This window comes from Ictidomys tridecemlineatus, chromosome 15 (genome assembly GCF_052094955.1).
Source record: "Ictidomys tridecemlineatus isolate mIctTri1 chromosome 15, mIctTri1.hap1, whole genome shotgun sequence".
Lineage (NCBI taxonomy): Eukaryota > Metazoa > Chordata > Mammalia > Rodentia > Sciuridae > Ictidomys > Ictidomys tridecemlineatus.
Window position 1 is genome coordinate 41,773,681 of NC_135491.1, and position 14,053 is coordinate 41,787,733.

Here is a 14,053-nt window from a genome sequence, read left to right on the forward strand (position 1 = left end):
CTATGCTTCCCCAAAGGATTTATCAGCCTCTTAAAAAAAAAAAAAGATAAAGAGAATTGTTTGCATATTGACCCTGTAAGCTTCCCCACTTGGTTAGCCCACTGCTTCATGAATATCAAAGCCAATACAAAAAAAAATGGAAAATAAAATTAGACTCACTTATTCATATGCATCAAATGAGCCCATGTGTCAAAATACAGGTGGCACTATTATTTCTTGTTTGTTCTTCAACAGGAAAGCATTATTAAGATTAGTGAAAATATTTGTGCTGTCCAATATAAAAGCCATTTGTTTCCCATTTCTACTTTTCTAAATGCATAGGAACCTTAGTACAAACCTCTGTTGTCTCTGACTGTGAAATTTGGATTGTGAATGATTTCAGGGGGGAGGCTGAAGATAAATCTTGGTCCATTGGCTGTGTCATCCTTGTCATCTGCACTAATTGTAACAATTGGCTGAAAGAGAAAGGTGGCCCATAAATAAATCATGATGACATTGGCACATCATTTATTCAAAAACTCCTGGCTGGCTAAAAAGCCAGGTTGAAATTATAGAATATAGCTTCAGAGCAACACTAGGTCTACGAACACTAGGTCCACTCCTTGAGCTGTGGGAGGTATCTCCAGGTGTTGCGTTCAGAAATGAACTCTATCTCCAAAGGCATTGCTGATGGCTGGGGAAGAGGAAAAATGGCCTTACCTGGTTGGAAAGTGGCTTGGTTTGATCACTTTCACAGATGAACCCTTCATAAGGGGCAGCAAACTTGGGAGCATTATCATTGACATCAAGGACCCTAATGGCCACTGGAACTTTGGCTTCCTGATGCCGGTTGTCTGAAAGGAGAGAGAATGTAGATGATCAACAAATATCAGGTGGGGAAATATTGGTCCACGCTTAATGTGGGGAAAGAATAAGCTGAAGCCATCCTTTTGGGCAGTTCAGAGAAAGGCACTGTTGACACAAAACCAATCCAGAAGCTGAAACGTGCAAAATCAATGGAAAGAGGATGACGGGAAACCAATGCCGATATTCAAGCAATAAGACCTAAACCACCTTTCCAATTTAATTCTAATGCTTTAATTCTAAAGTCTTATAATGGAGCCTGGTCTTCCCTGACAATAGTCTGCCATGATGGCTATCCATGTAGGGTCTCCAGAGCAGCATCAAAAGCAGGTAAGATTTTGTTGAAAATATACATTCTTGGGTCCCACTCCAGAGCTACTGAATCAGAGGCTCTAAGGATGGGGGTTCAGAAATCTTTGTTATAATAAGCCATCCATAATCTACCAGTGAAGAGGGCTTGATGCATGATCAAGTTCAAGAACTACGGGTCTATATGTAAACAAAACCCCTCAAGTGTTGGCCGTTGTATTTGAGTTTAATATGATGATCATGATTTTTAAATTGCTGTGGGCTTGCCAAATCTGTACCCAAATCTGCCAAAAAAAAAAAGAAAAGAAAGAAAAGAGAACATCTCTATTTGTCTGTGTTTTCCTAGATAGATAACTGAAAATACATTTTAAAGAATATCTTCAACTAAAAAAAAAATGTCCATCTCAGCGATTTCATTTTCTAAAATATAGAGAGAGTCAGGAGGATTAATATTTGGTAAAGTGAAATCGAAACTGTTAGGAGAATACTTACGGATTTCTGCTGCAAAGACAGAGATGTTGAGCCAGGCGGTTTCTTCTCTATCCAGAGGTTTGGTAGTTTTAATAAAACCATCCTCTGGATTAATAGTGAAAAACCTGTCGAGGTCAGTATGACGATCAATGGAATACCTAAGCAGAATGCAAATGAGGCAATTAGACCAAGACATTCATTCGGAGCAGCTTAATATTTGAATATTTTCACTATGCTATACTTAAAGCAACTTTTTCACGAATTGCTCAAGCTAGGTTTTCTTTTTAATCAAATTTACTTTTTGAACTTTGTACATGAATCTTTTATAGAAATCATTTTGCCGCATTGGAATTCTTTATTCAGTACAATGAATGAAAGTGCTGTTTAGCATATTTGATTGAGAAGCATAATAGCGTGTTGCATATTTCTACATATTTACTACAATCACCCACCATCTGAATATTTATGAAATTGCATTTGGGGAGCGAGTTTGCTTCATTCCCAACCTACTCAGAAAGTCACAAATGTATCAAACCTTTGCCAAATTTTTTCACATGAAATATTAAATCGTTTCAAGTTTATCTAAATTCACCATCAAAGATCATTTATAACCCTAAAACTCAGTTTTCTCCTTATTTAAAGAAAACTGCTATCTCTGTTTTGAGTGAATCTCTTTATTTAGTTGTGGAGTTGGGTAAGTAGCTTGGTTCTGAATTTTGAGGTACAATATGCAAACAGGGTTTGGCCCTTTACCTGAGGGCATTCTGCTCACATGGTATTGACTGCAGATTGTGCTGAACCGCAGGGCCAAAGGCTTTATCTACTTCTCTCCACTAGGACATTTTCTATTTTTCTAGCAAAAGGCAGACGAATTTCCAGAATATCATTGGGTCATATTTATGGCATGGTGAGATGAACGGTGGGGAAGAAGAGTAGCATTTATTAAGGTGAAGTGAGGTAAAAATAACTTGCCCAGGCTACTTGGAGTTGGCAAATATTGGAGCGTTGGTTTCCACAGGTTTATTCAACTCCAAAGCCCCTTCCTCCCACTCTATACTAACTCCAAAGTAGAAAAGAGGAAACAAGGGTTATGCTAAGTCAGATGCCTCCTGTACTTCACAACTGGACACTTTGCTGCTCGTAGAATTATTAGTTGTGTTTTTCTAAAATTTGTAGAATAGGAATACTGAAAGGCATCCGTTGACAGTCAAAAATCAAACTATATTACAGGTAGCAAAGTGCATGATATCAGAGCATTTACTCTCCTGGATTTACAAAAGATGGGACTTGTAAATGGTTTATGTCTAGTTCTAGGGTAGTCAATATTAGAGCTTAAATCTTCCAATCCCAGATCATGTTCTTTCCAAGAAGGAAGAATTACCCATCAGGCAACACTTCCTAGTTTATAAAACATGAGCTCATCCATAATGACATTCGATTTCACAGCCTCCAATAAGAATGGAATGAGGATTCCCCTTCCTCAGTGATGTAACATAATTTGCCTGGTCACACATCTCACAGATATCAATAGGAGCTCAGTTACTGAGCTATCTGCAGGTAGCATCATGTTGAAAAATAACAGAAGACTAGTTTCCTGCAATGAGGGAGCTTATTGTTTAGTTGACATGACCTCACATGCACAGTAGAAGACAAAATTAATAAGTCAAGATATTGTTCTATAGAAATTAAGGGAATGGGTTTTGGTTTTGCAAAGTCCTATAGACAATGTATGCTCCACTACACCTAAGCTGTATGAAATGATATAGAAAAGTTACTTAAAATCTTTGAACTCAGCATGTTTATCTTTTAAACTGAAATGTTAATAGTGCCTAGCCTTTATATTATGTAAGTATTAAATGAAATAATATTTAATATGCAATCTAGGTTCATATACAATAAGCAGTGTAACTAACAATAACTGCTATTTTTATGTTATTGCTGTAACTGTTCCACTGAGTATATATCATAAGACCTTTCAGACTTAGGGAGGTGATCTTCATGCTATAGGCAATGAGAAATCTTGAAAGACGTTTGAGTGTGGAAACAAATAAACAAAATCAGGTTATTTAGATCATTAATAAGGCAAGTTAGGAAGACGATCTGAGAAGGGGAGAGTGGAGAGAAGAGCAGAAAAAAACTTTAGGATCTGATATAGTTTTTAAAGCATACAGGCAAAGAGAGTTAGGTATTGAGATGTCAGAAAGGATGGAAAACTATGTGATGAGAAAGTACCAGTAGGACTCAGAGATACTGAGACACTGTGGGAGGTTGGGAGAGTCCTAGAGAGTTTCAAGACTGAGTATCTGAGAGAGAAACATATTGGACCACACAGAAAAAAATGGTTGATTATCAAGGAGAGATTGGCATTCAACTCAGGAGATGCATTTCTCTGCAATGCTAAGAAAGCAAAGATTCAACTCCATGGAAGGGTGAAGTGCAATTACCTCTTTTTGATTTTCAACTATGTCACAGCAAGTAGGAGCTCAAAAGTTATTTTGAATGAATAAGTGAATCGGCAAAGGAAAGAGCAAGTGGGTGAAAAAGCACAGCAGACAGTGTAACGAATGCAGAATTAGAGCCAGAGAGAAAGATCTTCCTAGAGGCAAAGAATCTGGAGCATCAACTCAATTCTGTCATAATGTGAGTGAAAACCCTATAGGTGAGAGGACATAGGGAAAGGTCAAAGTCAAAAAACTGAGCCTTGCTGGGCACAGTGGGGCATGCCTGTGATCCCAGCAATAGAAAGGCAGAGGCAGGAGGATTGCAAGTCCAAAGCCAGTGTCAGTAACTTAGTGAGGCCCTAAGCAACTTAGTGAGAACTTGTCTCAAAATAACAAAATAGGGGCTGGGGACGTGGCTCAAGTGGTAGCGCACTCGCCTGGCATGCACAGGGCACTGGGTTCGATCCTCAGCACCACATAAAAATAAAATAAAGATGTTGTGTCCACAGAAAACTAAAAAAAAAAAATAAATATTAAAAATAATAATAAAATAACAAAATAAAAAGGGCTGGGAATATGGCTCAGTGGTTAAGTGCCTCTGAGTTCAATCCCTGGTATGAATGGATGGATGGATGGATGGATGGATGGATGGATGGATGAATGAATGAATGAATGAATACTGAATTGCCTAAAAGGCCTGAAAAGCGATCAGAGACTAAAAATAATACAGGGTCTGGTGTTATCTGAGGCATGTGCTAGTGAGTGCCAAGGAAGTGAAGGGGAAAGAATATTTCAGAAACAAAAATGAAATGCTAAACAAAAAAAATGTGTCTAATGCTCTAGGGTATTAATAAAAAAAAATTGGCAAAATGTCCAAGCAGATAAGGGCCATAACTACATGTCCAAGGTCACAAATTCTCTTAATGATGAACAGAATGATTCAGGAAATTGGGTAGTGAGGATAAGAGGCCTATAGATTGAAAAGCTTATCTCCTAATTTGGCAGTTCTAAGAACAGGAACTCAAGTAGTGGGGAGGGGGATTGGCTCAAGTTCAATACTGAGCATCGATGGATAATTATAGACATGGAAATTGCCGACGGGCACAAAACAGCTACCATGGAAAACATGACCCAAATAGCCAATGGCAGATGTGGATCCTTGGAGTCAGTGAAGTGCAGAGGAAATGAGTAGCTGTTCCACATGCTTTTACATCATTAATCTTCTAAAAAGTTGCTAATGCACCTCAATATTCTAGGTCAAAGACAACTAATTCAAAATTCATGCCATGAACATTTTTAAAGTAGTTCAAAGGTGTTACAAGTGGCTCTAGATATTATATAATGTATCTTTCTGCACCAAAAAAAAAAAAAAAAAACAAGTCACACATTCTGGGGACATACCTCCTTCCATGGCCTATAGGCTAAAATCAAAAGCTCAGAGAGAATATAAGGTTGATCTGGATGAAAATCTGTTCTCCGACACTGGTGTGGAACTTCAAGAAGTCACATCATTTCTTTGCCCCCAAATCACCATCTATTGACTCCTAGAAGAGTCACACTCAAAGAGTGTTTGCAAGGATTTCATAAATAACTTAATGAAACATATTGTCAGGGTGCTAAGAAAATCCTCTACAAATGGTAATTCTCTTTTTCTTATTCAAATATCCAACACATAGGAATTTCTTCTGCCTTGCCACCAATTTCCTTGATATAAATGGAAAATCCCCATTGCGTATAGTAATTTTCATATTTGGATTTCTCTATTTTTGCTTTTTATTGCTATAACTGTGTCATATATATTTAAAAATATTCACCTATAGTAAATTATATATTGTATATATAACAATTATATATATATATATATATATATATATATATATATATATATATATATATATATAGGTGCAATGATGTTTTAATAAATGTATAAATGGTACCATGGTCAACTCAGTGTTATTAGCATATTGAACACATTAAACACTTATCATTTCTTTGTGGTGAGAAGATTCAAAATGCTCTCCCCTTGCCACAAATAGACAATACATTATTGCTAGCTATAGTCACATACCATGTGGTAGAGCACTAGGCTGTCTTCCAACTAGACCATTGTATCTGTTGGCCAACCTCTCCCCAAATTTCCTGCACTTCTATTCTCCTCAGGTTCTGATAAACACCATGCTATTCTCAACTTCTGCAAGATGAACTTTTTTAGATTCTATAATTTTTCTTCTTTCACTTTGCTGATTTTCCTTAACAAAATATCCTGCAGGTTCATTGAAGTCACAAATGCATATGACAAAATTTCATGCTTTTATATGACTGAACAATATTCCATTGTGTATATGTGTGTATGGATATATGCATATATGTGTGTGTGTGTGTATATATATATATATATATATATATATATATATATATATAGTCCTTAACCAAAGTGATCATTATAAGTGCACATCCAAATATCATGTTTACATTTCCTTCATATATATATATATATATATATATATATATATATATATATATATATCTCACATTTTCTGTTTTCTTTATCCATTCATCTGTTGATGGGCATTTAGACTGCTTCCATATCCTGGCTACTGTGAATATTGCTGCAATAAATGCACTAGTGCAGATGTCTCTTCCACCTACTGCTTTCTTTTCCTTTGGATATATTTAATGGTGGAATCACTAAATCATGGTAGTTTTACTTTTAATGCTTTTAAGAGCCTAGATTATGGTTTTCCATCATGGGTATACTAATCAAAATTCCTCCCAATGGTGCATAGGAATTCCCCTTTCTCTACATCCTTGCTAGCATTAGTTTTTGTTGTTGTTGTTGTTGTTGTTGTTATTGTTTGTTTGATAATAGCTCTTAGGGTGAGATAAAATCTCATTGCATTTTTTATTTGCATTTCCTTGATGTTATTAATGATGCTGAGCATTTTTCCATATAGTAGTTACACATCTTTACAAGTAAATGCCAGTTGCATTTTTTAAAAAAGATATGTCCTCTCCCACCCCTGATGTGTGCTATTAATGTAGGTGTGTTGAATAAATGTCTGAAGGAGATGTCATCATTTCCATACCTTTTACACTAAAATAAAATGAACTTGAATTTCTAAGCTAAATTGGGTGTTGTTTAGTTTATTAATTTAATAAATATTTATTTTAGACATCTGCCTTTGATGTGTAATGTCCTTAGTGGAAGGAGGCAGTGATGAACTAGAATGGGCTCAGCAAATAGCTCACATTAAGAGCTAGCTAGTAAATAATTTAGGCTGTGCCGGATGTAGGGTCTCTGTCAAAACTACCCAACTCTGCACTTGTAGCATAAAAGCAGCTACAATAATATATAAATGAATGGTTTGATTGTCTTCCCAGAAAACTTTATTTACAAAAACAAGTGGTGAGAACAAAGTCGAAGGATTCATATTTCTTAATTTCAAAATGCACTAAAAATGCTATTGTAGTCAAAACTATGAGGGACTCGCATAGCAACAGACATATAGCTGAATGGAATAAATTTGAGGCCAGAAATAAAACAATATACATCTATGGTCAATTTTCAACCAGGGTCTAAGGCCATTCAATAGAGAACAATCTTTGCACAAATGGTGCTGAGACAATTAATATTCATATACAATGTAATTAAATTGATTTTCTCCCTCACAACATTAAAAAAACTCATTCAAAGTAGATCAATGACCTAAGATGAAAGAGGTAAAACCATAAAATTTCTTAAAGGAAAATATCAGTGTAAAAATGCATGATTTTAAATTAGGCAATAATTTCTTAAATATAACACCTAATAGCAGAAACAAAGAAAAAAATGGACTTCATCAAAATAAAAGGTTTTGTGCCTCAGAGGAAACTATCAAGAAAGTGAAAAGATAGAACAAAATCCTAGCATTTTCAGGAAAATGAATGGAACTTGAGAGCATCATGTTAAGCAAAATAAGCCAGACCCAGAAAGTCAAGAATTGAATGTTTACTTTTATGTGTGGGAAATGGAGAAAAAAAGAAAGGAGAAAAAGCAGGGAGGATCTTATGAAAATAGATGGAAACCAGTAGAGGAAGAGAATCAGGGGATGAGGGGAGTAGAGGGAAAGGAGAAATTCTATAGAATAAAATTTCCCAAATTATGCTGTGTGTACATATATTATGCACTGCTGTGTATAATTATCATGCACGAGTAAAAAAAAGAAAGTGAAAAGAGAAAACACGGAATGAGAGAAAATATTTGCAAGCCATATTTCCGATAAGTATCTTATGCCCAGAATATATAAAGAACTTCTAGAATTCAGCAAGAAAAAGACAGATCACCAATAACAGAATCGACAAAGGATTTGAATACAGATTTTTGTTTTCCCAAGGAGATATAAAAATGACCAATCAGCAACTAGAGAGATGCTCAACATCCATAGTTGTTAGAGAAAAAACAAAAGAAAACTCTAATGATGTATCTTTTTCATACCCACTAAGATAGCTGTCATCATAAGAGACAAGCAATAATTTCTGATGAGAATTCAGGGAAATCAGAACCCTCATATACTGCGGTTATGGTGTAAAATGATACAGCCATTGTAGAAAACTGGCAGTTTCTCAGAAAGTTATTAGAGTTACTCTATGACCCAGCTATTCTACTTCTAGGTATATACCAAGAAAAAAAGAGGTATATACATATGTGCAAATACACACACACACATTCGCACACACACATTCTTATCAGATATATAACTTGCAAATGTTTTATCTCATTCCATGAGGTTTTTTTGACTTTTTTATTTGTGCATTTTAATTATACATAGCAGTGGGCTTCATTTCCATTCATACATGCACATAACACAATTTGGTCAATTTCATTCCCCAATATCCACTCTTTCCCTCTCTTCCCTCCACCTGGTTGCATTCCTTTAATCTACTGGTCTCCTTTCTAGTCCCATGAGATCCTCCAATTTTCCTTTTATCTTTTCCTTTTTTTCTCTCTATAACATAAAATGTACATAGCAACATTATAACAGCCAAAGGTGAAAAACACCCATATGTTCATCCAGATGACATAGTTAAAATAGAGTTTAGTCCTACAAGAAAATATTTTTTTAGTAATAAAAGAAAATTAAATAAATATGCATTCTCCAACAAGACTGAACCTCAAATCAAGTAAACAGGAAAAATGTATTTACGTAAGACCACATATTGCATTATTCCATTTATATGAAATGACCAGAATAGTAAAACATACCAAATAGATTTGTGATTACTGAGGGCTGGAGGTTCATTTAAGGGGTGATGGAAATGTTCTGGATTTAGTGGTGATGGTTGAACTATCTTGTAAAATATACACAAGACCAAGAACTGTACACTCTGAAAGGGTGAATCGTATGTTTCATAATATACAAATTTCCAGGAAGCAAGGGAGAAAAGAACAATGACGGTGGTCAGATTCATCCTGCAGGCTCTAGTCCATCGCCTCCTGAACCTGATAGACATGTAACCAGCACTCTTTGTTGTCACTGGTCAACACACAACCATAGATGTCACCATTATGTAGCAGATGTGACCATGATATGAAATCAAAGCTACCAGGCAGGGCTGCTAGTCTATCTCTAGGGATCCCTGGAAGTATTGTTAGAAGACGTGACACCTAAATGGATATGCACAAAATGAGCACAATGTAATGACTTAGAAAGACAGTTCAACTAGCAGGAAGAACAGGTAAATAATGGGCATTGGAAGAGAGCAGAAGTACTTTAGAGAATGGCACTGAGGTGAGGGCATTTGAAGAAGATCCATAAACCCAGTAAAAAGAGTCTAGATTATTTCAGAGAGAGGCTGCGTTGTGGAACAATTCCGTCACTGATATTTTGTTGGAGGTATGGTGTGATATTTGGATGTGCACCTATAATGATCACTCTGGCTACAGGACTGATGATAGAATAATGGCTGGGAAATGGGAGGCAGGGAGACAGCGAAGAGTCTGATGAAGGAATCTAGGCGAGAAAGAAATTGGAGGATCAGCCTTGGGGTGGAGAAACATGCTAGAATCTGGTCCCAGAAAGGTTTCAGGCAACTGTAAGTAAGTTTCCACAAAGTAAATGTCTTAATCCATGGCTCAAGTCCCTTCTTAGCCCCATTCCTATTCCTCTCTCATCCTTATTATCATCAGCCTCACCACATGGGATTGGGGAAGCAGGATACTTTTGTTATCTAAGTAACTCACATGTACTCATTATGATAAAAACATGCTAATAGTATTTGGCCCATCCTTAGTTGTTCAAGGAGCTCAGCTGCCATCCCACAGAATTTCCTTCCCTACCCTCTTGCTCACAAATGGTGTCACTCTGGGCCAGCCGCTACATCTCACAGAGTTTCAATTTTCTCTCCATTTAAGAGGGAACAATTCATGTAACAATAAAGTTAAGGGACGATTCAGATCATATTTCAAACACACCTACTAGAGTAACTGGAGCAGAGAAAGATATTCAATAAATTATAATTACTATAATTATTTCATAATCACTATTTATACTTTATCAGACTTCATTAACGTAGACAGGCCGAGCTGGTGGTTATATCAGGTTATATCATTTAGTATACATTTGGAAATCTGCTCCAGAGAGAAATTATATCACTTGAATAGACCTATCCAAAAAAGTTAGTAGCTGAGGTGAAGGCAAGCTCATGTCTTCTAAATCTCAATCTTGTTTAAATTTTATTAAAGGTTAAAATCTGGACACTGCTGGAATGGAATGGTGTGGGTTGCGGTTTAGATGTGGTGTCACTCAAAAGCTCCCACGTGAGACAATGCAAGAAGATTCAGAGGAGAAATGATTGGGTTGTGAAAACCTTGACCCAATTCAGTGATTTAATCCCTTGACAGGGATTAACTGAGTGGTAATTGAAGTGGTAGGGGGTGACTGGAGGAGGTGGGATTTGGGGTGTGGCTTTGGGGTAAATATTTGTATCTGGCGACTGGAGTCTCTGCCTCTGCTTTCTGATCACTGTGATGTGAGCTGCTTTTCTTCTTTCAAATTCTCCAGTTGTGATGCCCTGCCTCTCCTGGAGCCCTGAGGAATGGAGCCCTCTGTGGACCTGTGAAACTGTGAGTTCTAAATTTTCCTCCTCTACAATTGTGCTGGTTGGGTCTTAAAATCACTCAGCGAGAAAGTTGACCAAAACAGTGTGGTTCCCCCAAACTTCTTTCCAGCAAATTCCCCATATCATCTTTTAAAATAAATGCATCTTTACCTTATTGGGCTGTTGGCAGCATCAGGATCTTTGGCATGCACTCTCCCAACCACCGTGCCAGCGGCTGCATTTTCTTGGACTTCGTGGATATAACTTGGGGCCAGGAACATGGGGGGTTCATCAGCATCTTCTACCGCGATCTTGACCGTCACAGTGTCCTTGAAAGGTCCGTTGCTGATGAACTTTGGGTCGATGTGCACATTGGCTGCCTCTACCTTCAAGCTATATGCTCTCTTGGTTTCAAAATCTACGGGCTGGCAAGAATGAAGAGAAGATTGACAACCAATTCCTTTAAAGAATAATGGAAGAGAAAGAGCTGATTGTTTTACAGGGCAAAGTAAATAGTTCCTCAAAGAGAGAAAATCAGTGTCTATTCAATATCCAATTACCTGTGCCATGTGATCAGTAAATCAGACAAATCAATTGCTGAAATGTTGAGTGGATAATTCAAAGAGATGGACAGACATGGAAATATCATGCCTTCTAACAGGAACCTCATCCTGTATAGCAACACTATGGTTGGCCAAATCTGTCATTCAAAGCCACCAGAAGAAGGGAATTAAGACAGGAAAAAAATAAAATTTGTAGTCCATTTTATAAAGTAATAAAAATCTTGGTAATAAAAATGTCCCCTGAAATTGAGCCAGTGTGATGAAATAATGTGATGTTCCTTTCAAGTGCCATACCACAAACACTAGACATCCAGTTTAAACATAATTGACAACCTCATGTTTTAGGTTTCTGATCAGATTGTTTTTCCCAAAGCCTGAAACCCTTAAGGTAGTCCCCAAAATGTCACTTAAGGTAGTTTGTGGATAACCTGGGAAGGTAGTATCAATAATTAACTTATTGACACAATTATTCTTTTTCCAATTCATTGAATCCTGAACATCTCAAAATAATGCTAACGTAGCTATTGCATTTCCCAATGTCCCTTGGGGGAGTCTATGGTGCAACTCTCTAACTAAACTATAAGGATATAATTTTGTTTTGATTGCATTCATTTTTAGGTGGCCTTCTATTAATGGTAAGTGACAAGACAATGAAGATAGTGCTTCCCTTTGAAGAAACCTATATGTATGATAAATGCCTATTTAAAGAAAAATAAGTATAAGCACTACAGATGCTTTATATAGATACAAAGAAACTGAAAAGTAGCATTTGAATTAACACAAAACACCTCTTAATTTTGAATGAGGAAGTAAAATGAATCAGTCAACAAAGGGTAAGAAGAAAAATCATGGCATAAAAAGCAAGGTTCCATGCCTAGAAAACTCTAGATGATGATGAACTACCAAATGTTTGGAGAAAGTTGAACTTTTAAGGCTAGCATATCAACCACATGGTTGTCATTTGCTTGGCAAACACTTATTTTGAATGGGCATACAGGCTTGGAGCTTAGTCCCGCCCACTTCTGGACAACTCCAAACCAAGGACGATTCAGGAAGGTCATACACATTCAACATCCCTGGCGCTTCTTCTATCATCTTCCCACCTACATCTCGGCACTCAGGGAACACTTCCTTTTCCTGCAGCTAAATCTGTCCCCAGCCTCTCCATCATCCTGGGTGGGACCCAACAGCTATTTTATCCTTGGCTATGCTCCTGAGAAGCAGAAATAAATGATATTTATAGGCTAACGATATGAGATTGTTGCGGTTTCTCACAAATCTCTGTACTTCCTAGACAGAATCAAGAACTAGGATATGATAGTTCTGAGACCAGGTAATTTGCAATCAGAAAAGGTAACATTTTGTTCAGATCGCTGACTAATGCCCCTAGAGCAGAACCTACTGAACTTGTGTGTAGGCCTATAGCTAAGGACCCAAACATATGTTCCCAATGGAAACAGGTTTTCTGTAGTTAACCATTAAATCCTGACACAGTCAGAACTCAAGAAACATTTTTTTTTAATTTTTAATCTATTAAGAAATGAATTATGTATCTGCCGATATTAAGAAGACTATGGAGATGCTAGGGTCTCATTGATACATTTTAATCATATCAACCCAAGCTTGGACATTCAGGTCTTTTTCCAATTTTGCCCAGAAGGTCTTTTCCCAGGTTGGTGAGATTCTACTGGGACTTCTGAAAGTCAGAACAAGCCCCATTGCTTTTCAACAAGCACAGGCATATTTGTATGGTCTCAGCTGCCATTCAGTAGCTCTCACTGCCTTCTTAGTTAGCACAGGGGCATTCCAAAGGAATCTATGGAGACTTGCTGATCTTTGCTGCTCCAAAGCCCAAGAATGGCTGTACCAGGGGATGATATGCATCAACTGTTTTGACTGAATGAAGAGTAGAGCTGATAAATGCATAAAATTTAAGAATATATTTACAGTTTATTCCCTTCCTCCTTCCAAAAAGGATTTGAGGTAGTTTCCCATGTGAACATTTATATCCATGTTATGAGTAGTTGAAATAAAGCTAAATGAGGCGACACACTGCATAAGCCATAAAAATCTTAATACCCCCTAGTTTACTAATCCCCACCTCTGAACATTCTCCCCGAGGGATTAATTCAACAGAAAAACCAAACAAATAATATTCAAAAATGCATAATATTTGTGAGATATAACAGAGGGTTATATCTAATCTGGGGGAAATGTACACACAAAACACCAAATCCAACTGTGAGATTTTATTAAGGAAATAATGGTCCATCAATAGGATGGGATGTTATGTAGTCATTAAAAATGATTATGTATATTATATAACAGCATGTAAAATGTTTATGATGT

At 36.8% G+C, this 14,053-nt stretch overlaps 1 protein-coding gene across 3 annotated transcripts in view; it reads right to left on the reverse strand.

The window, feature by feature from the left end:
• The window catches only part of Cdh11 (cadherin 11), a 150,701-nt gene that overhangs the window by 20,520 nt on the left and 116,128 nt on the right, over nt 1-14,053 (reverse strand). For all 3 annotated transcript variants that reach the window (XM_021721566.2, XM_005318258.2, XM_078032427.1), the window contains 4 exons: nt 11,313-11,566; nt 1,645-1,781; nt 700-833; nt 338-455 (listed from right to left, as the gene is read on the reverse strand). In XM_021721566.2, the coding sequence (XP_021577241.1) occupies nt 338-455; nt 700-833; nt 1,645-1,781; nt 11,313-11,566 (643 nt within the window). The remainder of the gene's footprint in view (nt 1-337; nt 456-699; nt 834-1,644; nt 1,782-11,312; nt 11,567-14,053) is intronic.